Source organism: Bos taurus, chromosome 21, assembly GCF_002263795.3.
Source record: "Bos taurus isolate L1 Dominette 01449 registration number 42190680 breed Hereford chromosome 21, ARS-UCD2.0, whole genome shotgun sequence".
In the NCBI taxonomy this organism is placed as follows: Eukaryota; Metazoa; Chordata; class Mammalia; order Artiodactyla; family Bovidae; genus Bos; species Bos taurus.
In genome coordinates, this window is record NC_037348.1 from 60,725,555 (window position 1) to 60,752,587 (window position 27,033).

Here is a 27,033-nt window from a genome sequence, read left to right on the forward strand (position 1 = left end):
AATGGAAAGTGGTCAAACAGAAGATGGCAAGAGGGAACGTCCACATTCTAGGAATCAGCAAACTGAAATGGACTGGAATGGGTGAATTTAACTCAGATGACCATTATATCTACTACTGTGGGCAGGAATCCCTTAGAAGAAAATGGAGTAGCCATCATGGTCAACAAAGGAGTCTGAATTGGATGCAATCTCAAAAACGATAGAATGATCTCTGTTTCCAAGGTAAACCATTCAATATCACAGTAATCCAAGTTTATGCCCTGACCAGTAATGCTGAAGAAGTTGAAGTTGAACGGTTCTGTGAAGACCTACAAGACCTTTTAGAACTAACGCCCAAAAAAGATATCCTTTTCATTATAGGGGACTGTAATGCAAAAGTAGGAAGTCAAGAAACACCTGGGGTAACAGGCAAATTTGGCCTTGGAATACGGAATGAAGCAGGGCAAAGGGTAATAGAGTTTTGCCAAGAGAACGCACTGGTCATAGCAAACACCCTCTTCCAACAACACAAGAGAAGACTCTACACATGGACATCACCAGATGGTCAACACCAAAATCAGATTGATTATATTCTTTGCAGCCAAAGATGGAGAAGCTCTATACAGTCAGCAAAAACAAGACCAAGAGCTGACTGTGGCAGACCATGAACTCCTTATTGCCAAATTCAGACTTAAATTGAAGAAAGTAGGGAAAACCACTAGACCATTCAGATATGACCTAAATCAAATCCCTCATGATTGTACAGTGGAAGTGACAAATAGATTCAAGGGATTAGATCTGATAGACAGAGTGCCTGAAGAACTATGGACGGAGGTTTGTGACATTGTATGGGAGGCAGGGATCAAGACCATCCCCAAGGAAAAGAAATGCAAAAAAGGCAAAATCGTTGTCTGAAGAGTCCTTCAAATAGTTGCGAATAGAAGAGAAGTGAAAGGCCAAGAAGAAAAGGAAAGATATACCCATTTGAATGCAGAGTTCTAAAGGATAGCAAGGAGAGATAAGAAAGCCTTCCTCAGCGATCAATGCAAAGAAATAGAGGAAAACAATAGAATGGGAAAGTCTAGAGATCTCTTCAAGAAAATTAGAGATACTAAGGGAATATTTCATGCAAAGATGGGCACAATAAAGTACAGAAATGATAGCAACAGTTAGCTTTTATTGAGAGTTGACTCTTCCAGGAACAATCCTGGTGACTTCACACACACACACATATACAAACACACACACACACACACACACATACACACACACACATCTTATTTATAATCTTAAATGTCGAATAGGCATTTTCTATATTATTATTGTCTCCATTTTTCTTTAGCCTGGCAGATAATACAAGGAAATGGTTAGGAACATGGATTTGGGGGTCAGGGAGACCAGGTTGCAACTCCCAAGTCCAATCATTTGCCAGCCGTGTGACCTTAGGGAATGTATATAACCTTTCAGAAAATCCTTCAGAGAAGGGTTGGGGCTTCCCCGGTGTCTCAGTGCTAAAGAATCTGTCTGCAATGCAGGAGCCACAGAAGATGTAGGTTCGATCCTTAGGTCCCCTTGAAGATCCCCTGGATAAGCGCATGGCAACCCACTCCAGTATTCTTGCCTGGAGAATCCCATGGACAGAGGAGCCTGGCGGGCTACAGTCCATAGAGTGGCAGAGTCAGAAATGACTGAAGTGACCTGGCACACATGCATGCAGAGAAGGGTTAATGAGGTTAAAAGGAGCTCTTGTAGATAAAACCCTTAGTATTAATACGTGGCATGAGTTACGTCCTCTAAAGATGTCCCGAGGAAGACCCAGAGGACAGAGGGCTTATCTAATTCATCTTTGCATCCTTGGTGCCCAGCATTCTGCCTGACCTCCAGGGGACACTCCTGACAAATATGGGGGGGGGGGGGCAGTTCCTGTGGTGCAGATGGACGTCCTGGAAAGATGTGGCCCTGACGACTCACGAGCTTCCTCAACCTCAGCGTGTTCGTATATTCCCCACCTTTACTGAGAAAAGCGTGAGGAATAGCAATATGATGCAGAGGAAGTCCTGCCTGTTGTCTTCTTGCTCCCCTCCGCCCCCACCATATTCACACTGTAAAGGATGAACATGCTGGCTTTGACTTTGACACAAGCCAATTATTTTTCAGATCTTTGTGAACAGTGAATGAGATGTTCATCCTGTCAAATCACATTTCCCCACAGGCTGCCTTGTTTCTTGGAACAGGGGGGCCCCGGTACAGGCTGTGCATGGAACGTAAGCTCTGAGCCTGTATTTATTGTCAGCACTGGGCTCCCTGACCAAATCAGATGTCCAATTAGAGCTGCATATTGGAAAGTCTAGGCTGAAGAAAGAGCCAGCTGCCAATATGGCGCCAGGAAGCAGTCCTTCTGGAGTTTCTGTGGACCAGCTGCCAGGCTGCCACCACCCATAAAAACTGATTGGAAATTCAGGAATGTTGCTCTCGATTGCACTGGAAGATGCTGGATCTCCACTGTGGAGCATGGGCTGCGATGCCAAGTGGTTTTCTCAGAAAACTGCTGCCTTTGGACCTCTGTTCCATTTTTTATGTTTTTTGTTTGTTTGTTTGTTTGTTTGTTTTTGTTTTTACAGCTGCTCTGGGTCTTCCCTGTGCATGTGAGGGCTTTCTCTCGTTGCAGTGAGCGGGGGCTACTCTTTGCAGCGGTGCAGGGGCTTCTCTTGTTGCAGAGCATAGGCTCTAGGCACTTGGGCTCAGCAGTCATGGTGCATAGGTTCTGTTGCTCCACGGCATGTAGAATCTTCCTGGACCAGGGGTCGAACTCGTGTCCCCTGTATTGGCAGGCAGATTCTCAATCACTAGCCCACCAGGGAAGTCCTTGGACCTCTGTCTCTTAAGATACAGGGTGGGTTTGCAGGGGTTTTCAACAAGAGTTACTGGCATCTCAGTAATACTCACGATGATGATGGCAATACTAATAACTAGGAAAAGTCTTGTCACAGGGCCAACAAAACCCACTCGGGCCATGGTATTCTCTAAAGCCCCACAGGGATGGGATCTGCCCTGGTGAGAACCCCTGCTAGGATGCTGGAGCTTTCTTGGCCGGGGAGATCCCTTCTCCTCTGTGGGTGAGCTGCCTCTTTCTCCTGGCAGGCACACCAGAGAGGACAGTAGGGTGAAAAGGGGGTGTGGGCTTGGTCCAGGCGGGGGAGGCAGCAGGAATAAGAGGTCCTCCGAGGAGGAAGGAGGTGAGGTTGCCTGCACCCAGCTGCTGAAGAGCGGCGGTGGGGATGTGGGTGCTCGGACATCAGGAGGCCCGGGCTCTGCTTGCTCCGAGGCACCCAGTGGACCTGGACAGGGTATCTGTTTCACCTGGGAAAGCGGTTCCTGCCTGTGATGAGGTCTTTCACAAACTCTTGTCCACTCTCCCTGGCTTTGGGATGAATTTTGGGGGTCTCCCAGATCAGGCTGTAGCTTTACAGTTCACATTTAAGGTGCACCTTAGGTGCTAACACTTAGCTACCAGGTCTGGGGAGGAACCCGGTTTTGTGGAAGGTGGGAAGTAATTTAGGACACATTGCGCATAATGCAGGCAATTGGAGGGGCCCCAAATCTCAAAATAGTAAGGTACCCCGAGTCAGATTAAAGGGCCCGCCCCCAATGTCGGCAACTGGGTACAGGGAGCGGGCAGGGTGGGGAGCTGCCAACACCGGGCTTGGTTTGAACAGCATGAAGCTGTTCCCGACATCTGACATCCCGGGTCATCTGTTGGGCGTTAAGGAAGGAGGAGCGGAAAGCAGCGAGCTGAGTGACCCGGGATTCCAAGGGGAAGAGACAGTCAGCGCAGCGCAGGAGCAAAAATCCAGGAATGAGGGAGAGAGAGACCAGAGGAAGGAGGAGGCTCCTCCTCCGCCCGCGTCCCCAGGTCCCCAAGTATGCCACGTGGGTGGGAGCGTGTCGCACACACCCACGCGCCCACTGCCACAGTCCTCGCGTGCCCGACCCGGCCCTTGCAGTAGCCGGGTCTCCACGGCCACGTCGCCGCCACCTGCTGCTGCAGCCCTAGCGAGGGGGAGGCGCATCTCCGCGGCGCCCCCCCTCCCCATCCGCTCCGGCTCGGTGCGGGCCTTCCCCCACCCCGTATCCTCCAGGCCAGTGCTGGAGGACGTCTTCCCCGGGGCCCCCTCCCCAGCGCAGAAGGGGAGGCGGAGGGAGGAGCTCGGGCCGCGGCCACCCGCCCTCCCCGCACTGCCCCCTCCTCGGAGCTCCCCTCCCCTCTCCTCCCCTTCGCTCTGTTGCCGCAGCCCCGCTAGTCGCGCGCGTCAGCGTGGGCTCCCCGGAGCGAGTCGCTAAGTAACGGGGGCTGGCTCCGCAGACCCCGGGCCGGGGAAACCCGCGCGCGTCTTCAGCAGCGGCGCCGCGGGGCGGGGGCGGGGGCGGGGGCGGGATGGGGGCGCACGGGCCCTCCCCCATCCGGGCCTGCGGACCGGGGCTGGCACGCCGCCCGCCTCCCCGGCTCCCTTAAACCCGCGCGGCCAGTCGCCGCCGAGGTGCCCCTCCCCTGCAGGGACCTCGACGCCGCCAGCCCTTCCCTCCTTCCCAGCCGGTGCGCACAGCTCCGCGCGCGGCAGATTGGGCACCCCGCGGCCGCGATCGCCGTCGTCGCCGGTAAGCCGCTCTCGGGGACCCGGGCCGGGGAGGGGAAGCGAGATGGAGGGGGTGGGGGGGAACGGCCGCCGGACCGGCCATGTGCTAAAGTTTCTGGGGCTCCGTGCCCCACCAGGCGGGCGCGCAGAGCCAGGCGCAGCGGCGCGGTGGGTGGGGCGGCGCGGTCCTGCCGGGCGCCCGCCGCCCCCGGACCCGCGGGGCGCAGCTCTGCGCGCACTCACGCTCTCTCTTCCTCTCTTTCCCTCCGCGCCGCCTCCCCGAGGTCCTCCTGCCGAGCCCCGCGCGGGGCATGAGGAGCCCCGGGGCGCCGCCCGGAGACAACCAGGCTGCGCGCACACCTCGCCAGCGGCGGACGGGGACATGAGCCGCGCGCGCGGGGTCCGGCGCCGGGCGGCCAGCCCCAGCAGGCGGCGGCCAGCGGATCGGCGGTGCCCGGGAGAATGAGGCGGGAGCCGGCGGCCGCCTCCTGGTTCTCCACCTCGTCTTCCTCCTTCTCCTCTTCGCCTTCCTCCGCCTTGGGCGCCCCGGGCCCCGGCCGGGCTGTGGCTCTGCTGCGTGCCCCGCGCGCCCCCCCGCCCGCCTCCGGATGCGCTGCTCGGTAAGCCAGGCCCTCCGCCACCGGAACAAAGCCCCTTTGCCACGGACCCCGGAGGCTGCCTCTGAGCCCCTGCCCGGCCCCCACTCACCCAGAGCCTGCCTGCGGCGCTTCCGATTGAACCACTGTTTTCCCCTATTCCCCAAGCCCTGCCTGGAGGCCGAACGCTGCCGGGCTGCGTTCGAGACCTGGTGCCTCCCTGGGCTATCAGGGAGGTGGATACGGGCTTGACACGCAGGCAGGAGACCTGTTTGGTCGAGATAATGACATAGGCAACCTGGGTTCAGTGTCCATCATTTGTGGGAAAGAGACGACTCATATATAGTGACCTGGAAAAGGGTGTCCAGGCTGTGCAGGGCAGGGAGCCTCCAAACCACCCGAGGAAGTGGGTTCCCCTTCTTCTGCGGCTCAGATGAGGAAACTGAGGCCCAGGGAGGTTGATGACTTAATCAAGGTCACAGGGCCGGGAAGTGCAAACCAGGGAGACCACAGATTGGCAACCAGGGAGCTCTTTCCCCGCTCCCTGGAGAGCTGATCCCTTTGTAACAAACACACCTGTCCCAGTTCTCCTACTACCTGCTTTTATCTGGGGTTGCTGTGCCCATGTGAAAATAGTTGTGCTGACGAGTATCTGCTCGGATGACATAAATCGCTGGTGGTGTGTATGTTTTCATCCCTCCCTTCATCATGCAACTGCTCAGCCTTAATGTGAACTGTTCAGTGCTCGGCCACTTCTGTTCAGGTGGGAGGAAGAGATGTTCCCCTGGGGGCTCTCTCTCTTTTATTCTTTTTCTCCCAGACCACTTAAAGGAGAGAAAGGTGGGCATTGGCATCCTCCTGTGTGCTTCTTCTGTGCTGCGTGTGCCTAGCACATGCTTGGCTTCAGAACTGAGTCCTGAACCTTTCTAAAGGGTGAGGGCTCATCAAGGCTGGTTGGGTAAGTCTTGGAGATGGTTACTTAACTGGCTGATCCCAGATGGCCACCGTGTAGGAATCAGCCCTGTTGGAAATTTCATCTTGGCTCATGTTTGCCAACCCTCCTTGTCAGCAGAACGTCCCACAGCTCAATCCAGAAGAAAAGGAGAGGGGTTTTCATGTAGATTGGAAGCCTTTGCTTGCTCCCAGCTCTCTGGTTTTGCCGCTAACTGTCTGCTTAAGTGCACTTAGAGCGACCCTCAAGGGGGAAGCCACACAGAGTCGTTTGGTCCTCATCTGAATGGCTTGTTTAGTCGTTTGAGTCAGCAAGTGTTGGACATGGTTGTCTACAGGACTTGGATGGTACTGGTGTCAGGTCAGGGAAGGGCCATCGGTTTCCCTGATAGTAAAATGTCAAGAGTTACACTAGATGAACCCTCAGATCCCTTCCAATGAAATGATTCTTCTAGTGGGAGAAGGGTGGGTCACAGGCTGGAGCTGGGGTGTGTGAGCTAGTCAGACACATACGTTTGGACGGATAGCTCTACACTGAATAGGTTGTTGATCTCCAAGAGGAGGACGTGGTGCCCGAGGGAGCTGCAAAATTCAGGTTGCATCCACAGGAGGTGAAGCCCAGGCCGTGCTTTAGTGGATTATTTATTGGGCTAAAGTGTGATAGCTGTCAAACGTCCCAAGGTGCCAGATTGGGGTTATGGGGCAGGTTAGGCATTGCATTTGGAGAGATGACATTGATCTCTAAGAACTGATGAAATACAGCACATCGACTGGATGTCCAGCCGGCTTGAAAGCGGCCAGCTGGTGAGCCTGCCTGTTCTTTCCAGAAGGAATCCATCGTAGTTGCAAGGTAAAACCTTCTCCGACTAACCCAGTAATGCCAGGAAATAAAGTGATTTTTAGACGCTCTTCTCTGCACTGTTTGCTGATTGTATTAGCGAATGGTGACGCTTGCCTCAGCAGGTATTCAGGGGGTTTGTCACATGAAACGGGCCACAAGGCTGTTTAGACCTTGACTTAGTCTTTGCCTGTTGATTACAGCTAAATTCATCAACTTGACCTATGGGCTCTTAATGGAGTTGTCATAGGTCTTTTAAAGATCTGGATTAATGAACCTTTTAAAGCGTTACTGAATCTCCAATGAGGCAGGCATGTCCCACCTTTTTCCCCAGAAACTAAGCTCCCAGTGGGTTTTATGACTGTTTGTTGTTCACAGAACCAGAGCAAAGCTTTTATTTTTGACAAGCTCGCAGGGTCTGTGAATGGCAAGTAATGCGTCTTGTGTGGGCATATTAATCTCCCAACATTGTGTGTTTTAGTGCCTCATGTCTAATGGGTGAGATTTTGAATAAAAATGAATGCAGAGAAACAATTTTCATGAAGTTACTTTTGAAAATGATAATGTAATTATGAGAGAACAGTTTTTGTGTCGTATATCATGCTGTTGCTACCCAAAGCCGAGTTTCACAGGAAAATGTTACCCTTGTTCCTCATCTATAGTTTTTAATTCATCAGTTCTCTCTTTATTTTTTTGCTCTTTTTTTTTTTTTTAACCTTCCTGGTGGGAAAGTGTGCGATTGAGAACAAAATCTCCATTTTCGATTCTGCTTTGTCTTAAACCCACTTCTTGTCTGGAAGATCTCTAAACCGGACCTCTTCCACACCACACCTATAATGGCCTCATGTTCAAATATATTTCAGTGCCTCATGTTTCTGTTGAGACAGCAGGAGAGGTCTTATCACAAATGAATGACAAGATGTTTCCTCATGAGTGTCCCATTTCTAACTAGAACGTTTAGACCGGGAACTCTTGACTGGGGCTGACTAGCCCCTGCCTTGTGAGAACCCAGTTTGGACACTGCGGTACTTGTACAGGGTTAAGGATGTACACAGGTACTTACGGGGGTGGGGGGGTGGGTGGGGGGTGTAGAGAAAAGAAACATCTTCCAGAGGCCAGGAGACCTGGAGATTATTTTTGACTCTGTTTATTGGCTTTGTGACCTTGGACGAGTCACCCGCATTCTTGGGGTCTTCATTTACGTCTGTGCCATGAGTTTGTGTGTCTGTGTGTCTCTGTGTCCCTGGGTGTGTGTGTACATTAGTGCCAGGAGGTCCTCTTCAACTCTTAAGCCCGACGAGTCCTCGGAATCTAGATGCAGCTGGTTATTAATAGCTCCAGAATGCTCTGTGCTTTAAGGTTACATAACGTTTCCTATTAAATATCCGTATAAACAGTAAAGAACGGGCCATTATAAACAATCGTCTTGATAATCCTAAGGGGGAGCACTACCCTGAGTATGTGATGAAACAACTTTTCATCTCAAAAACAGCGATGCCAGTTTCCCCATCGGGGCGCCTTGCGGGGTGGAGTCTTGGCACGCATCTCAGAGGGCTGAGCCGGGACCCTCTTTAGGGTCCCTGTGCCAGGAGCCGCAGGAGCCCTTACGTAATTTGGGTCCATGGAGTAGGAGAAATGTCACGTCTAACTGTATAGCTTGAGGTCCAGGGGCCGTGGAGGTTTCTCCGTAGTCTTTTCAGGCTGTTCCTGGAAGGTAGGAAGATAAGTGTGTAATTACCGTTTGCAGTTGTTTTGAAAATGGAAAGTACTTTAATTAGAGCCTTGAATTCAGCTGAAGCTGAGAAATGGTGAGAAGTTCGTCGATTTGGCAGTGGTGTTTTTGCTGGGTTCCCTGGGCAGGCTGGCTTGTCACACTTAAGCAGTCTGAGGTCAGAGGTCAGCATTCCTAGCGAAGCTGCGATTGTTGTCAGATACAGAGGGTGGAAGAAAGGAACCACCAGTCTTTACACATTTAATCCTCCTGACTCTGCTGCAAAGTAGATCTTATGAACCCCTGTTCTAGATTCAGAGCCTGAACTCAGAGAGCTGCGGTGTGTCACTCAGGGTCACATAGTTACGGAATGGCAGAAAAAAGCACGATTTCAAGTGCTGGGGTTGAAAACACACCCCCGCCCTTGCCCCTCAGACTTCATTCCCATGGGTGCTGCAGTGTGTCTGGAAACCAAATTGTGTCTTTCTTGTCAAATTTCTAAATAGCGCCATGGCACAGAGAGAGCGTGTAGCTCTGACGTAGGTAACATGGGTGGTGGGGGGCAGCTATCTAGTTCTTAAAAGACTTCTGCATTCAAGAGGTTGAGTTTCTTTGAACTCTGTGTCGAATGTATTAGATTCGAAAGATAATTAGAAATAAGTCAAGTATTACCCTATAAAGGTTAGAGTTGGTGGTTCTTTGGAGGAAGCTAAAATAGCTCTGTAGGTCCCATGTCACCCTGGGAGCGATCATGGGCTGACACGTGGGATATTTTGAAAGGCATTGCCAGCCTGCACCTCACAAAAAGGGACACAGACTAAAAGTTATGTAACAGAAGCTTCCGAAATGAGTATGACTCTGGTTCCAGGATGCTACACGGGTTAATCCTCCCCCAGACAACAAAGGAGAGAAGGAAGTAGGAGGAACATATAAAGGTCCACCTCCAGCTCTTAAGAATTTCCAGGGCTTGGAGGAGGGAATGTCAGTTTCAAGAACTTTTCAAGCCCTGGAATAGAGATGCAGTCATAGCAGAAACTTGGTGGAGCCTGCAGAAGTCACCCACGTTAGTGTAGATGTTGCCATCTTTGCTGATAGCTCCACAGATCTGGAAGATGTCATCCATACCCAGGAAGGAGACTCCAGAATCCCGTCTGCAACACACAAATTTACACAGATGCTAAAGGGAGCTCATTGAAATCACCCATCCTTACATTCTAGCAATGATACTCAAGCTGACTGTCTTCACCAGCAGTTTAAATTCCTTTCAGCAGTGATTCTGGCCTTGCCCACATCAGAGCAAGTGATGTCTTAACAAAAAGGACCCTCTCTCCATCTCCTCTGGATTCCTAAACGGCTTATATGCCAAGAGCGTCGAGATTTGTGATAGGTGATTAATGAGAAAAAGCAGACAGAATGAGTTGAAAACTCAATTGTGATTCATCTGTCATCGGTAAAGTACCAAAATGTCTTAGCAGCCAGCACAGTGTTTTTGATTTGGTGAACTAGAAATTACATGGTTTGTCCCCAGTGAGACCCATAGAATTTTTACCTTTTGCACCCAAACCTTGAGTGGACAGATTCCTGGTAGCTTCACTTCTGGGCCAGATGTTCAGTATATGGTTATTCAGTGACAGAGAATGCGAAACTGGCAGTACAGAGGCTTTAGGGGTGACGCAGGAAGGCAGTACAGTCCCTGGCCTCTGATTGGTGATTCCTATCAACAGTTATTGGGGCCCAGTAAGTAGAAATGATTTAACGTCCATTTCCAGCATTGAGAATCACAGAATAAATTTACTAAAGAATTCTAGATATCTCATGCCTTCTTCATATGTGGCTTGTGACAAGTGTAAATGAAATCTTACATGGGGTTAAAAAACCTGCACCTTTGTAAAGCCTTCTGGTAGACTTCGAGGACCTGTCTTAGTATTTGCTAGGCTGGATGCTTCTGCACTCAGCATCGTTGAAACCAGAATCACAGGTCAGACAGGGTGTTGGGGAGGGTCTGTGTATTCTCACTTGCTTCAGTTTCTTAATAAACTGTGATGAGCCACTCTGTATGCCTCATTTAGCACCTCTGAGCAGAAGCACACATAAGGAATGCCCAGGGCTTCCTGTTTTTTCATCATCCCAGCTTTTGAGCCTGTATCTGCTAATATAGTCTGGGAGCCTGACCAAGACTGTTTCATTCTGCCACAGATAAACCACGCAAGTCACATTGGCCTCAACATGAGCCCCCTTCCCCATTGAAAGATTCTTGATTTTTTTAAAATTCAGAAATCTTTTAATGATTGATATCGACAAGTCTTCTCTTTTTAAATACAGTGAATGGGCCTTGAGAGCATCATGCCTAAACTGGAAACAGTTTATGAGCGCATGTTCCTGGTGAGAGGGCTGTAATGAAAACTTCTAAGCGAGTTAGCCTGGCTTTGCAGTGTTACACTCTCAAGATAGACATGGAAGCCTGCATTCTCCACCTGGAGGCAGGAGTGGAAGGATACACTTGTTCACTATGAGGGAAGGCTGAGGCTTTTCACAGTTTGACCGAGATAACGTGGGTCCGAAATCTCTGTAGATGCTGAGGTTGCTTTTCCACGAGGTCTGGCTGTCCTTGGCCTGCTCCAGGACAGCCCTGTGGAGTTGGAGAGCTGCCCCGTCCATCTGTCCAGGAGTGTTGCCATCTCCACCCTGTGTGCCTCTCTGGTCCTGCTTGATCACTGAGATCCGCCCCCATCATTCTCCCATCAGACAGGTGGTGATCATCAATGGCTGAACAAAAATCTGTTGTACACCAGCTCCGTCTAGGCACTGCTGGGCATTGGGGCCAAACTGGTAGACGATGGACAGCTGCAGTATATCTGCGCGTGGCTCCTCTAGGCCTGGGAGGGCACCCCTGCCCATCTGCAGCGGAACAAAGGAAGCCAGTGAGGAGGGCCCAGCCTGGGAGTCAGGGGGCCTGCTTGTCAGCCCGGCGCCCCACTCTTGTCTCACCTGGGCCCCTGGGACAAGCCTCTATCCCACTCTGACTCTCTGCTGGCTGTTAGGTTCAAGGATTGAGTCATAACATAGGGTTTTTCCCAAGTGGGATACAGTGGGACCACTTCCATGAAAGCATCTGGGGAGCTTACTAAAATACAGATTCCTGGGTCTTGTTGTGGACCTACTGAGTCAGAACCTCAGAGGGTGGGGGCCCAGAATCTGTATTTTAGCACCCTCCAGGTAATTCTTAGCTCAGGAGCAATAAGCAGGTGAGAACCCCTGGCTCTTGCAGGTGGTTGATCACTCATGCCCCTTCCTGCCCCCAAACACCTAGAATACAGCATCCAACTCATGCTGACCCATCTCTCCACCTCCACCCCGGCTGCTCTTATGGCTCTCAGAACCTTTTGTTGTGCTCCCCCGCCACCCTCGACAGTTTGCTTTCCAGCCGCTGCCGGAGGGAGCCTTCCAAAGGATCGGGGTCGTCTCTGCTCGGAGCTCGCCAGTGTCCCCGAGAGCACTGACAGGGGCTGTCTTCAGGGCCCTGCACCGCCTGGCCCTGTGTCCGACCTTGCCTGCCCCGCCCCTCGCTTCTCCCCTTCTAGCCGCACACCGGCTTCCATGCTGTTCCTGAAACCGTCGCAGCTGCCCGAAGCCCTGTCACTCTCCAGGAGCCCACGGGGCCTGGAGGCTGGAGGGGAAGGGGGCTCAGCAGGTGGGGAGCAGCCCTGATGAGCTGCCATGCTCCGTGCCCCCACGGCTTTGAAACCTTGTCCAGGTGACGCTGTCATGCTCACGGGGCCAGTCTCAGCTTCCAGGCCCTCCGCCACATATGCACTGTTTTAGGAGCAGCCCTTTAACTCAGAGCACCGGATTATAGGGTGATTCATCCCTGATGGGGTCATCGAAGTGGGTCTGGAGTTCTCTTCCACAGGAATTTTTCTAGAAAGACCCTGATTCCATTCCTTCCACTGGGTGAGATGTTTCTTCAGCCACAGTTAATCCTGGGGTGGGGGCCTGCTGTCCCTCCTTCTCTTTCTTCCAGAAACATGCCCAGAGCACCAGCTATGTCCAGGCACCATTGCAGGCCCCCCTTACACGGGAGACGCAGTGGCTCTGGCGTCTGCTTGCTTTCATCTCTGATGCTGGCTCTTGCTTTCATGCAGATGCAACAGTGAGGCCTGGGCTGGAGTCCTCTGGCCTCCGTCTTCCACCGAGGAAGAGGTGGAAGGTTTATCAGAGTGACTTTCTTGGGCCTGCGTGAAGCAAACCACACTCAGAAATATTGTGTGCTGAGTAGGAGGGAGAGATGGACCACTTCGTAAGATTTGTCTCCAAGCAGAGCTGAGTGCGTGACCTGGTATAGAGATGGAAGATATAAAGATGATCTTAGATGGGTCAACACAACGTTAATTCATGGTCCCTTGAAGCCAGTCTGCCTGTCAGTGTATCACTTGAAAAAGGCCATGCAAACCTCAGGACCTTCTGGGTCCTGCCCACAGTAGGTGCTTTTCCTTGAATCTTGTGGAAGGAAGCCTGGTCACTCTTAGCATCCATCTTGCACATCCTTGCAGTGGACACATAGACCAGGCCATCACTAAGAGCCCATCAGGGAGGATGGTGTGGGGATGGAGACAGGCAGGATGCTCTTTGTCCTCAGGGGACTCAGAGACAGTTGGGGAAACGTGTGACTACCTGTAGCTAATTAGATTGGTTGATGTGCCCTGCGAAGGCGGAGGTGGGTTTAGATGGGGGAGGGTGGGGGGCGTTTGCCATGAGTCTTGAGAGACAAGTAGGGATTTGTCAAGCAAAGATGAAGCCCAGAGGCATACCAGGCAGGAGGGAAGAGGAGAGCAAAGGTGCAGAGGCTGGGCCATTGCAGGTAGATGAGCAGGTGGTGCAAGGCTGTAGCATCGAGCTGCAGGAGCACAGGTGAGTCAGTTCTGGCCCTGCGGGAGTGTGTCTGGAAGACCGGGTCTCTCAGGTGATGGGAGCCATGGGAAGTGCTTGAGCGAGGGTGTGGCTTTTAACCAGATAGCTGGTGATCCTGTTTCACACTCCCTTTATAAAGTCTATATTACCGTGAAGGTGTGTAGAACACACAGGCGTGTAAAAAGAAGACATTGTCTCTGCGGGATGAGCGTGACTGTCTGTGACCTGCACCCTGCTACTGCTCTGTGTCTGCTGAGGGATAGATACAGTCTGGCCCCACTGCCCAGACCCCAGCTCCACCGACCCTGCCGGACTCCGAGGGAGAGCGAGGTAGCCGCTGGCTGCGGCGCTGGCTGCCCAGCCATCGTGGCCTCCAGCCAACAGGAAATGGAGCGGGCAGTGTCCCAGCCTGATTCACTGAGCCGTGGGTCTCCCTGCGCCTCTGCAAGTGCATTCAGGCTGCTCCTGGCCTAAAAACGATGCTCCCAGACCTACATCCACAGCTGAGAGAATCCAGGGTGTGTGTTTGCCGGCTGGCCTCCCTGAGCTCCCCCCAGTGATGGACTCAATGCGTGGGAAGAGGGTCAGTGTCAGGAACCTAAGCCCGTGCCGGTCGAAACGTTAGCCTTGAAATCGGCATCCTTGGCAGGATGGGTGACTTCTGCAGAGCCGGTGGAGTGGGCACAAGGCAGAGGGTCCGAGGGGTCACTAGTGGATGTGGTTATGCCACTTCCATCCTCCACCTTCTTGTTGCCAAGAGAAGGAGAGGGAGATACAGAGCGTGTCCTGTAGGCCAGCGGGCAAATTCTTAGCTGTTTCTGGGGAGTTTGGCCCTGGAAAAAGAGCCTTCCCTAGGGCAGGCTGACTGCCAGATCATGCCAAGGGCAGAGCATCATGGGCAGTTTGAAGAACTGCTGTCCACTGGCAGGCTCACTGTCCGGGAATGTGGGCTGGGAGAAGGGATGCAGCTCCACCTCTCAAAGGCCCCGTTTGTAGGTCAAGAAATAGAGGCCCAGAGAGGTGAAGCAACTGGCCCAAGGTCACACAGTGGGACTGGAGCCCAGCAGGGCATCAAATCAGTCTGGAGCCGGTCATGATCTTTGAAGTTGGCCAGTGCCCAGGGTTGGCGCAGGTCCACTTGGAGATGGACAGTTTGTACTCACACTGCTTTGCCCCCAACCAGTCAGGAAGGATGTGGCCTTCTCCTTGCTCCTTTGCCTTTCCTCTTGGAAAGCCCAGAGTCAGGGTTCTGGGCAACCCCAGTTGGAGGGGGCTGGGAGTGACCCCCTAGGTCTCTGGCCCTTTTGTGGTTCATTGCAGTTCTGCAGCGTGTGGGGATATGTGACTCGAGAGAATGGTATCAGAGCAGATTAGAATGCTTCTCAGGATCTGGGCATGCGTAGCACTGAGGCTGTGGTCTGTTTGGAGCTCGGGGTATCCGGAAGAGCCCCGTCAGTCATCCAGGAAAGCCTGCCACCCAGGTTCTCCAAGTTCCTTGGATGTACCCGAATTTAATCCAAAGCACCCATGGTATCCCCATCGCTGTCTCTGTTCCTGCATGTCCAGCACCATGGACAGAGTTTCCTTAGCGTCGGAGCGACTCCAGGCCTCTTAGGGGCTGAGTGAGGGGTGCTGTGTGGAAAGGGGCTTGTTTGATGAACTTCTGTAGCAACCCGCCTCTCCCGGCTGTGTTTCGCCTTATCAAGTAGGTGCTCCCAAATGCGTGAGAGCTGATTGATGGCAGTACTGTCGGCTGATTTCACAACAGTAAAACCTTCAAGGCTTTATTAGGCAGATATATAAGTACAGTTCCCGTTCATAAAATGCATCCATCACAGCCCTCAGGAACGTGAAGGAATTGTTTGCAAACTTTCCCAGGTTATTACCCCCCAAACTTGTTTGAATATATGTATTAGATAAATAATCTTGGGAGGCCCGTGTGTTATGGCAGTTTGGGACAGAAGTAATCTACCTGCTGGCAAGTTTCACAGGTTTCACTGCCTTATTTATACTTATTTTTAACGAAAGGAGAGAGCAGAGCTAAAAAATATTATCCTCTTGTGGAGGGAGGCTAAATGTTCTGGAAAATGTCTGAGTGCCATGCAGATAGGCAGGGTGATTATTTTGAAGATGTTTTGAGTGTCTGCCTTTAGTCCCTCTGCTTTTCTGGTCAAGAACATAGCTCCTCCCAGATGGAAATGGCAGTTCTTCAATGAGAATTTTTTTTTTTAAGTGCCTTTTACAAAACTTTATTTACTTAGTTATTTATGCCTATGCTGGTCTTCATTGATGCACGTGGGCTTTCTCTAGTTGTGGCGAGTGGGGGCGATTTTCTATTTGTGGTGCTCAGGCTTCTCACTGGTGTGGCTTCTCCTGTTGCAGAGCACAGGCTTTAGGAGTGTGGCTCAGCGGTTGCGGAGTCCAGGCTCAGTTGTCCCACGACATGTGAGATCTTCCTGGATCAGGAATGGAACCGTGTCCCCTGCATTGGCAGGCAGATTCCTCACCATTGGACCACCAGGGAAGTCCCGTCAATGAGATTTTGACTACTGTCACAGCTTCTTCCAGGGGGCATGTGTTTTAGTTGAACCTGTTTTTAGAGTCAAACCATGCAGAATCTAAGTCACTGCGTGTGCAGTTTGCTTTAGGCTCTTCAAGCCCTGTTTCTCTTCCGTACAGTGGTTGTAATAACAATGATAATCATAGCATTTACATACTAGGTGCTTAATCTCGGTGGAAACTGTGCTAAATGTCTTTCCATGGGCTATTTAATCTGAGCAACAGCTCAAGAAAGCAGTTACTTTTATCATTCCCATTTTACAGATGGGGAAACTAAGGCTTAGAGATTGCTGCCTATAAAACATCTCCAAATAGTGGCTTTTTAAACACTAGGCATCCTTTATTTTTCCTCAGGAGTCTAGGGGCCACCTGGGCTCAGCTAGATGGTTCTTGCTGAAGGCCTCATGTAAGATTGTAGTCAGGCTGTGGTTATGGCTAAAATCATCCAGAAGCTTCCTCACTTCCACGCATGGCATTGGGCCAGGAGGATGCACACAGCCTGGGGGTGTGGGGGAGGGGGCTGGCACAGCTGAGGCTCCTTGGATCTCTGGGCAGTCTGTCTACATGGTCTGTCCAGCAAGGCAGGCCAGGCCAGCCGGACTTCCTACACTGGCTCAGGGCTCTAGTGCGCATGTCCCAAGAGGGCGCCGAGGGGTGGGAGGGCTCTCTGTATCTCCCTTTTATGGTCTTGGAACTCACAGTGTCACTTCTGGCGTAAGCTGTCCCTTAGAAGCAAATCACTAAGGCTGTCTACATCAGGGCCCCTGTTGAAGGGAATTACGTTGACGAATTTGGGACACATTTTAAGCCACCATGGAGAGCTTGGGTGGCTTGTACAGGTGGTGGTCTATGGTGGGCGGCCGAGTGGGATGTGACTCAGGCGATCGGACCCTGAGCACTTCCGGTCATTCTGCTGACATTTACAAACACTGACCACCTTGCTCTGCGGGAAACTGGAGCTCCCTAAAGCCCTGCACCCTCCTGTCCGCCTTCCAGGCATCTTCCCTGAAGAAGCACACAAAGCTGCTGAGAGTCTGATGTCTGCTCGGTGGTTCAGAGAGGCGCTGGTGCAGACCACGTGTCATCACCCCTCCTCGCCGCCTCTTTCATTCCCTCGCCTCCCTCCCCTGCACCCAGGCCTCCTGCTCATTTTCACCGGCCCTTTTGCCTCCATGGGCCTTTCCGCCTCAAAAAGTATTAAAAGTTGTATCTCATGATTGAATTAATGTCACGAGGAATACTTTTGTATTATATATTGTAACATTTTCTTCTAAGTACAAAGTTGTGTTTTTTTGTTTTTTTTTTTTTCCTTCTGACTTTAAAAGAGATGGAAACGTGCTCATGGGTCCTCAGCCCTGTGCTCGCTGCATCTCATGGAAAAGTCAGACGTCCCTGCATCTCCTTCCCTGCCTCCTTTCTCTCCCAACCCCGCCCTCCCATCGCTCTGTGTCCTCTCCTCTCTTCTCCCCCAACCTGCACTGCTTCTCAGTTGATTCTGGTCCCTGCTCTGCAGGCCATTCTCCTGCCTTGGACCATGATGCCCTAGGATCTTGTCTTACATCCTCTGGGCTGGAACCAGGACTGAGAACAGAACGTTTCCGATGACTCTGGGCCGCCTCTTTCACCTGGTCCTTCATTGGGGATGGGCCTTGCTTGTGAGAAGGGACTTAGGCAGGGACTTCTTCCCCATAAGCCCACAAGCAGTCACCCCTGTCTGGTTCTGGTTTCTGGCTCTCTCACTTCTTGTTTTCCCAGAAGATTTAGAGAGGTAACAGTGCAGAGAAATGACTTCTCTCGGGGCTGTTCCCAGGGAAGTCCTGTGTCTTGATTGGCACATGGGGTGGCAGGAATCAGACTCCCCACCCCACCCCAAGTAGGCTTATAATTATCTTTCCATCCACCCAGAGACTTTTCATTGAGCAGCTGCTCTGTCCCAATAGGACCCACCCAGTGTCTGCCCTTATGGAACCCAGAGGGGTGGAAAGACGGAAAAATCAACATGTGGATTATTATAAGCCCTAGGAGATGGTGGGTAAGGAATCAGCACATCACGGAGACTGAAAAAAAGTGCAGTCTCGCTTCACAAAGGAGAAGCAGTCACAGAAAAATCGTCAGCTGTCAGGACGCCTCCCTTCGCCCTGTCGGGAGCCTGGGGTCTCCCTTCACCCTGTCGGGAGCCTGGGGTCTCACCACCTGGCACCTCCCTCCTGCTCCCGTCTCTCAACTCTGGCTCTCTCTTCTGTTCCTCTGAGCTTGTGGCTCAATCGTAGTCATCCCCAAGTGGCAGCCTCAGCCCTATATCTGCATGACCTCACAACTCACCCCCTCTTCTTGGGGGCCTAGATTCCCAGGAGACAAGCTGAGTGGCCTGGCTTGGGGGTAGGAGGCTTCTGGTCTAAGCACCTGTAGCTGGGCTGCTGGAGTCACGTGGCGGGGAGAGCTGACTGTCCTTACATGTAACTGGGATGGTTCCCCAGGAAGCGCATGCAGAGGGGAGGTTTCACTTCCCCATTTCATGGTGTAGGGTTGCAGTTGCTAGCCTTTTGATGTCCGCAGGTGGGGAAATTTGTTTAATCAAGGAATCAGCATGAGATTGCCAAATTCTGATCTGCTCTCAGTTAGCGTCCTCAGTTGATGAATACTAAGGAAAAAAATAGGAAGACTCTACTATTGGAATTTCCAAAGAGTATTTATTTTTCATTAATTCACTTAATTAAATCTAATTAATTAACCAATCAACATGTAGTGTTCTTTTTTTTTATTTCATTTTGCCAAAGACAGCTAAGATCTTGGTCTCCTTAATGCCTGTGGGTCCCCCTTATCTGGTCTGTGAACTCACACTGGGGATCATGGGCATTAAGGAGCCTGTAGAGGTCACTTGAAAGTGAAAAAAAGTGAAAGTGTTAGTCACTCAGTTGTGTGACTCTTTACGACCCGACCCCATGGACTGTAACCTGCCAATCTCTTTTGTCCATGGAACTCTCCAGGCAAGAATACTAGAGTGGGCTGCCATTCCTTTCTCCAAGAGATCTTTCTGACCCAGGGATTGAACTTGCCTCTCTGGCATTGCAGGCAGATTCTTTACCATTGAGCCACCAGGGAAGCCTCAGAGGTCACTTAATGATAGTGACCTGTGCTGGCCCTGGGCTCAGAGCCTGACATGCACCATTTAATTCCGAGCCTCCTGTAGTCACTGTTATTGCCTCCACCTTGTGCGATGGAGAAAACAAAGCTCAAAGCCTTGTCCAGAGTGGCACAGATGGCACGAAAAGGAGTGAGATTTGATTCTAGGTATTGACTCCTTAAAAAGGGTCTTTTTGGGTGAAGGTGATGGTCCCATCTATAACAGAGGGAAGCATGTGATATGGGTGAGCTAGCACAGTGAACATGCTGCTCAGAGACTAACAGAGCTGCCCTGGAAATCTCCCCAAAGAGGTGTTTCCTTAGTCAGCCCCTGAAGGATGAGAAGGAAGCATTGGCCCGAGGAAGGAAGAATGCTCCCCAGGTTGGGGATGGACGCAGGAATGTGGACGCAGGTCTGGGAGAGCATGGAGAACCATGACAGTCAGAGCCAGCCCAGCGTGGGGTACACTCTGTGACACCAACCAGTCTGTGATTTAGAAGGACAGCCCGCTTGGTAATGTGGAGGTGGAAGCAGCATTTGCAAACGAGAAATCCTTGCTGGAAAACACTTTTAAATAGAGCAAATGTTTTCAGTATGCAGAGACACTCAAATGAGTCAACTGATTTTTGAAAATGCATTCTGGTGAGAGCTATACTGAGTTTCACTTCCCTAGAGGGCAGCCTTGAGAGTAACGTCGACTTTGAACATTAATTCCCTTCTTGGAGAAAACCACTGGCTTTTAGAACAACTTCCACTTTGTTTCATGTTGTTACTGTTGTGTTGCTGAGTTGTGTCTGACTCTTTTTCAATCCCATGGACTGCAGCACTCCGGGCTTCCCTGTCCTTCGCTGTCTCCTGGAGTTTGCTCAAGTTCATGTCCATTGAGTTGGTGATGCCATCCAACCATCTCATGCTCTGACTCCCCCTTCTGCCCTCAGTCTTTCACAGCATCAGGGTGTTTTCCAGTGAGTCAGCTCTTTGCATCAAGTGGCCAAAGTATTGGAGCTTCAGCTTCAGCATCAGTCTTTTCAGTGCATATTCAGGGTTGATTTCCTGTAGGATTGACTGATTTGATCTCCTTGCTGTCCAAGGGACTCTCAAGAGTCTTCTCCAGCAGCACAGTTTGAAAGCATCAATTCTTCAGCACTCAGCCTTCTTTATGGTCCATCTGTACATGATTCCTGGAAAAATCACAGCTTTGACTATACGGACCTTTGTCAACGAAGTGATGTCTCCACTTTTGAATACACTGTCTAGGTTTGTCATAGCTCTCCCATGAAAGTCTTGTAATTCATACAACCATTTTGTTCATAAAGCCCATCTTGGGCCCAGTTGAATTTTGCAGCTCTGTGGGTGGATGGGTGGAGCTTAATGGCCTGAAATGACAGGTGACAAGGCTCAGACTGCCTTGGGAGCGTGCCCAGAGGGTCACACGGGTGGAGCAGGAATGTGGACCAGGGTCTCTGTACTACCAGGTCTCACCCCATGGACGACTTCCTACCACATTCACAGCCCTGTGATTCTGCGCAGCACCTGCTTATGGGCAGGGCTTTTTGATCTGACTGTTCCTTTGTCCGGTGTCCTTGCTGAGTGCTTAGTTTCCTGGGCTGTAGTAACAATAACACAAGCTAGATGGCTTAAAACAACAGAAATGCATTCTGGAGGCCAGAAGTCCGAAATCGAGGTGTCAGCTGGGCCACGCTCCCTTTGAAGATTTTAGGGGAAACCTTGCCTTTGCCTCTTGCAGGTTTCCCGTGGTTGCTGGCAATCTGGGTGGTGTTTGGCCTATAGCTGTATCATTCCAGTGTCTGCCTCCATCCCGTGACGTTCTCCCTGTGAACCGAGTGTCTCTGTACCAAATGTTCTCTCTTCTCTTATAAAGACACCAGGCATTGGATTTAAACCCATACTAACCAGTATAGGGGCTTCCCTGGTGGTTCAAGCTGTAAAGAATCCGCCTGCCAATGCAGGAGATGCAGGTTTGATTCCTGGGTCAGGAAGATCCCCTGGAGAAGGAAATGGCAACCTGCTCCAGTATTTTTGATTGGAGAATCCCATGGCCAGAGGAGCCTGGTGGGCTACAGCCCATGGGGTCGCAAAGAGTGGGACACGACTCAGTGACTAAGCAACAACAGTCCAGTATGGCCTCATCTTAACCTGAGTACATCTCCAGAGACCCAAATAAGGTCACAGGTACTGGTGGTCAGGACTTGAATTTGTTCTGTTGAATTGTATCTTTGGGGGGAACAAAATACAATGCATCTTCTGAGAGACTGCCTGGGTGGTGGGGTCTCGAGTGGACCATGCCTTCAACCAGAAGGTTCCGTGAGTAGTCACTTATCTCTGGCCCAAGGGGGTCTCACCTGTCCCCTTCTCAGGTTGACTTGGCACATACTCCTGGAGAGTCCTCTGGCTTCTGTGTTAGCATGGGGCAAGAAGTCAGCTGCTGTCAGCTTAGAGCTCACCGGGACGGGTTGTGCCTTTTGGGCATCTGTTTGGGATGCTGCCAAAGCCTGGATGCAGTGAGTGGGTGGCAGCATGGGCACACGGCATATTGGAGGATGCAGGGCGGCCCGGCTGGCTGGAGCATTCTTCTTCAGGGCTCCAGACGGCACCTGGCGCCTTGCTCAGTCTGGGTGTTGTTCTGACTTCAGGGAGACCAAGGGGCAGCTGTGTTTGGGGAGGTGGCTCAGTGCTTAGACGTTCAAGCTAGTCTGGCTCTTTCCCCACCAGTTCGCAGACATCTCCAGGGCAGGGATGTCTGGCCAGTTCTATTTTCCCTCCAGCACAGTTTTGGGTGCATGGGATCCGCCACGTTTTTACAAACTCAGTCACCCCATGGCAGGCACTGGGGGCCCCTGAGATACTCGTGGGCGAGTCTCTTTGCTTCGTGCGCACTTCAGGGCTGCTTCAGGATGCAGTGAGCTGGTGTGTATGTTCATTAAAACCCCATACTTGAGAAATGTCAACTCTAGTCATAATGTAGGAGATGTTTGAGGAGAAAGTGGCAGGACTTGATTGAAGAACAGAGCATTGTCAAGGACGGCTCCACACCATCTGGCTGCAGGGATGGGTGGGAACAGATCTGAGGAAAGGATTGGGGGTGGGTGGAGTTGGCCCTCTGGTAAACTTGTTGTATTTGCAAGTGGAAGCGTGGACACGCCTGATGCTCTAGATCTGTCAAGTCTGCAGCAACTGTGGCCCACAGGGTGGGAACATCTTGTCACTAGAGGAGACCAGAGAGAGGAGGATAGGCAGGGACCCTTTGTGTGTGAGTGTGTGTGTGTGTGTGGTCAGTTGCTCAGTTGTGTCCAGCTCTTTGCAGCTGTATGGACTGCAGTCCACCAGGATCCTCTGTCCATGGGATTTTTCCCAGGAAGAATACTGGAGTGGGTTGCCATTTCCTCCTCCAGGGGATCTTCCCAATCCAGGTATTGAATCCAAATCTATTGCATCGCTCCCATTGCAGGTGGATTCTTTACTGCTGAGCCACCAGGGAAGCAGGGAGCCTTTAGAGAGTTCTAGAAGGGGTCTTCTGCCAAGACCTTAGAGGAGAACCAAGGAAAGAGAGGGCACCAGGGGCGGGGGCAGTAGCGGAGTTTGGGCAGGAGCAGTCTGTCCTGTTGGTAGCAGAGAGGCAGGCTGGGACACTTAGGTTTGAAGGATGGGAATTTCGGGTCTTGGGAGATGGAAGTCTGGGGCAACCTGGGTGGGCATGGGTGTGGCAGACCTGAAGATACTGCCTGCCTGGCCCTTTAAGGAAGAGGGGCCGCCAGGAAGAATCCAAGTGGCCCAGGACCCCAGCACAAGGGCCATGCCCCACTAGTTCCTTGTAGCTCTGACAGTTTGGAGCTGGCTTCCCCCTTGGTGTGTGGCCCTGGTTCCAGAAGCTGCCTGAATGCTCCCTGAGGGCAGGGCTGTTTCTGAAAGACCACAGGCTCCCCCAGCAGCCAGCAGAGCGCCCAGTGCGCCATACATGGGCACACTGAGAAGACCCGTTACCCAAGGCTGCGTGCCCAGTCTGCAACCTCAACTGCCTGCTAGGACCTCCTGGAGAATCCTGATGCCTGGGCCTCCTCATTTTGCATTTGTTGTTGTTCAGTCACTCAGTCGTGTCTGACTCTTTGCGATCCCACGGACTGCAGCACGCCAGGCTTCCCGGAGCTTGCTCAAACTCACGTCCATTGAGTCGGTGATGCCACCCAACCATCTCATCCTCTGTTGTCCCCTTCTCCTCCTGCCTTCCGTATTTCCCAGCATCAGGGTCTTTTCTGTTTTGCATTAGGATTCAGCTAGTCTGCAGTGGGGCTGGGACAGCAGTACTTGAGAAAGCTCCCACGGACACTGCCTCCAAGGCTGAGATGCGAGACGGGGACTGACCATGGCTCCACTGCTGGGCCTGCTTCATCCTCCAGCCTGAGGCCCCGCCTTGTAGACGTGATGCGTGTGGTGGATTTAGCACAGTGCCTGGTGCCCAGACACCCTTGTGCCCGTTGACTCAAACCAGAGAGCCAGTTGACTTTCCTGGAGGCCTAGTACTTCAGTGTCCACGCTTCCATTGCACGGGGGCATGGGTTCAATCCCTGGTCGGGGAACTTAAATCCTCCATGCCGTGCAGGGCACAACCAAAAATTAAGGAATAAATTAAGATATGTTTTTCAAAAGCAGAGAGCCGATTTGCCACGCCCAGACTGGGCAGACTCTGTTCAGGGAAACGGCAAGTTTCTGGAAGAGGGAAGAGGGGCAGCTTGTGCCGGGTGGTCCCGTGCTGGGTCAGTGGGATGGGGGAGTGTTTCAGGTAAGAAAAGCTCATGTCCTTCGACTTGGTGTCCTTTAGGGGTGAAACAAACACCGTTTTGTCAGAACTTGTGTGCTTGGGATTAGGCGAGGCAGTTCCTGCTAATGAGCTGTCATTGAGTGCACGCTCTTTGCCATGTCTGTGCAAGGAAGGGTTGCTGCTGTGGCTGCTAAGTCGCTTCAGTCGTGTCCGACTCTGTGCAACCCCATAGACGGCAGCCCACTAGGCTCCGCCGTCCCTGGGATTCTCCAGGCAAGAACACTGGAGTGGGTTGCCATTTCCTTCTCCAATGTGCGAAAGCGAAAGTGAAGTCACTCAGTCATGTCCAACTCTTAGTGACCCCATGGACTTCAGCCTACTGGGCTCCTCCGTCCATGGGATTTTCCAGGCAAGAGTACTGGAGTGGGGTGCCATTGCCTTTTAAGGAGGGATTGGGGACCCCTAAATGAATTAGTTTAGATAGTCATGCCCTGATGGAGCCCAGAGGGCTTTGGGTTCCCTCCCCGGGCTGCCTGAGATTAGGGGAGGGAGAGAGGCGGTCTAGCTTCGTGAGGTGGTTCAGGGGTTTGCAGGGCCTCTGTGGCTTTCATGCTCATCAAAACATTTTTTTTTTCCCTGAGTATAAACTGTTCCTGGTCAACAGAGGAAGAAGGCTTGGCATCAGGCCCATGACCTTCTGCAGGTGCTCAGCTGTAGGTCTATAGATTGCTAGGTTTTTACATTTACAAAAAATCCCTAAGGCTGTGCCTGAAAGAGCAGGCTTTTCCACCAGTTGACCTGCTTCTTTTTGCACCACTGCAAAGCTTCAAGAGCTCTAAATAGAGGAGCCTGCCTGCCAGTCCCCGCGGCAAGCTGCTGATGGGCGTGGAGGGGCGTACAGCCAAGGTCTGGAGGTATTTAGTGACTGGCAGGATGGGAGGATGCACCTCCACTGGGTGGAGCGTTCATCCGTGTGTGCCCTTGCCAGACAGCATCTCTTTGGTGGCACTGGGCTGGAGCCAAGGGCAGAATTGGACGATGCAGGCTCACCCTTCTGGGAGTCAGGTCAGAGAGCGGCATCTCTGGATGATGCTCAGAGCTCAGACCAGCACTGAAACCAGAATAAGCTCCTCAGAGAGGTTTCCTGGGGAGGGGCCCTCTGAGCTGTATCTTAAAGGAAAAGCAAGAATCAGCCACGTGAAAGAGGGCAGTCCAGGCAGGAAGAACTGGGGAGGGGAGCGTGCTAAGTCAATTCAGTTGTATCTGACTCTTTGGGACCCCATGGACCCTAGCCTGCCAGGCTCCTCTGTCCATGAGATTTTCCAGGCAAGAATACTGGAGTGGGTTGCCCTGTCCTTCCCCAGGGGAATCTTTCCAACCCAGAGATTGAATCTGCGTCCCTTATGTCTACTGCGTTGGCAGGTGGGTTCTTTACCTGGGAGCTCAGCTCTAGGCAAAAGCGTGTTGGGACCTGGCAAGGACCAGTGGGAGGGGCAGGACATGAGGCGTGGGGCAGGAAAGGCAGATTTGCACGCAGGTTTGATCTGATGGGAGAAGTACTGGACCCCAGCCTAGCTCTGTGCCCACGGAACTGGATTCCAGCAGAGCACGTGTGGGCCTGCTTTTGGTGCATGTGTGTTCACGGGTGTAGGGTCAGGGCCATGGAGAGTTGCTGTAGGATGAGTCAAGCCCAAATCCGGGCACTGGCATGATGGAGTCAGCCAGGCTCCTGTGCTTTGCCGGGTAGTTACCATTACAGCCTCACAGTAGGTCCCAGGAGTCAGCCCCCACATCAGAGTCAGAGATCACTGAACCTCACATTTCCGCAAAGTGAGACTTACTGCATTCTAGCAATGATGTAGAATCCCTACAAGGTCCCATCAGGGATTTAGCCCACCACTAGGCCTAACGTGGGAGGGGGGCGTCTTTGGTGAGGAAGGCTTCCCAGAGAGAAGGCTGGAGGGAGACTCTACTCTTTACACCCCTAAACTGTCTGCAAACTATACAGCTCTCTACTGCCATATTCCATCAACAGAAAGTTGTTGTTTTTCCAAATAATACAGACACAAAATAAGTCTGCAGACGTTTTGGGGGGCCTGGGAACTTTAAAAAACGTATTTTCTGAGTAATATTCCGTTGCATATATGTACCACTGTTTCTTTATCCGTTCACCTGATGATGGACGTCTAGGTTGCTTCCACGTTCTAGTGACTGTAAATAGTGTTGCAATGAACGTTGGGGTAGCATTTGCCTTTTTGAATTTTGGTTTCCTCAGGGTATATGCCAAGTAAGTCAGAAAGAGAAAAATGAATATCATATATTAACAAAAATATATGGAATCTAGAAAGATGGTACTGATGAATCTGTTTACAGCTCAACAGTGGAGATGCAGACACAGAAAACAGACTTATGGACATGGGTGAAGAAGGGGGAAGGAGAGGGTGGGACGAGCGGAGAGGAACATGGAACCATATACACTGCCGTGGGTAAGATATAGACAGTCAATGGGAATTTGCTGTATGACTCAGGGAACTCAGATCAGGGCTCTGTAACAACCGAGAGGGGTGGCAAGGGGCGGGAGGTGGGATGGAGGTTAAAGAGGGAGGGGACACTTGTGTACCTACAGCTGACTCACGTTGATACATGGCAGGGGCCAACACACTATTGGGAAGCAATTTTCCTTCAATTAAAAATAAGTAAGTTTGGGGGAGAAAAAAACTATTTGCAGGTGAGGTTCAAACAGCTCCTCTAGTGCTTTTATTTACTTATTTATATAACTGTTTTCCCCGTTACCCTTTCATGACACTTCCGTCTCCACATTTTGGAAGCTGAGGTTATCAGTGTTTTGGAATTCTTCTGGCCTTTCCTCTCAGATTCAGAATCACACACCTTTTATGGTTGATGTTACATCGGGGTTGTTCCCATTTACTTCCAGTCCTGTATTTTCTGCCACATG

At 51.6% G+C, this 27,033-nt stretch overlaps 1 protein-coding gene across 1 annotated transcript in view; it reads left to right on the forward strand.

Annotated features, from left to right (window-relative positions):
- The first annotated feature begins 4,516 nt into the window (after nucleotides 1-4,516).
- The window catches only part of TUNAR (transmembrane neural differentiation associated intracellular calcium regulator), a 54,095-nt gene continuing 31,578 nt past the window's right edge, over nucleotides 4,517-27,033 (forward strand). Inside the window, exons 1-2 of the mRNA NM_001416147.1 lie at nucleotides 4,517-4,635; nucleotides 4,898-5,233. Coding sequence (NP_001403076.1) covers nucleotides 5,222-5,233 — 12 coding nt within the window. The 5' untranslated portion in view covers nucleotides 4,517-4,635; nucleotides 4,898-5,221. The remainder of the gene's footprint in view (nucleotides 4,636-4,897; nucleotides 5,234-27,033) is intronic.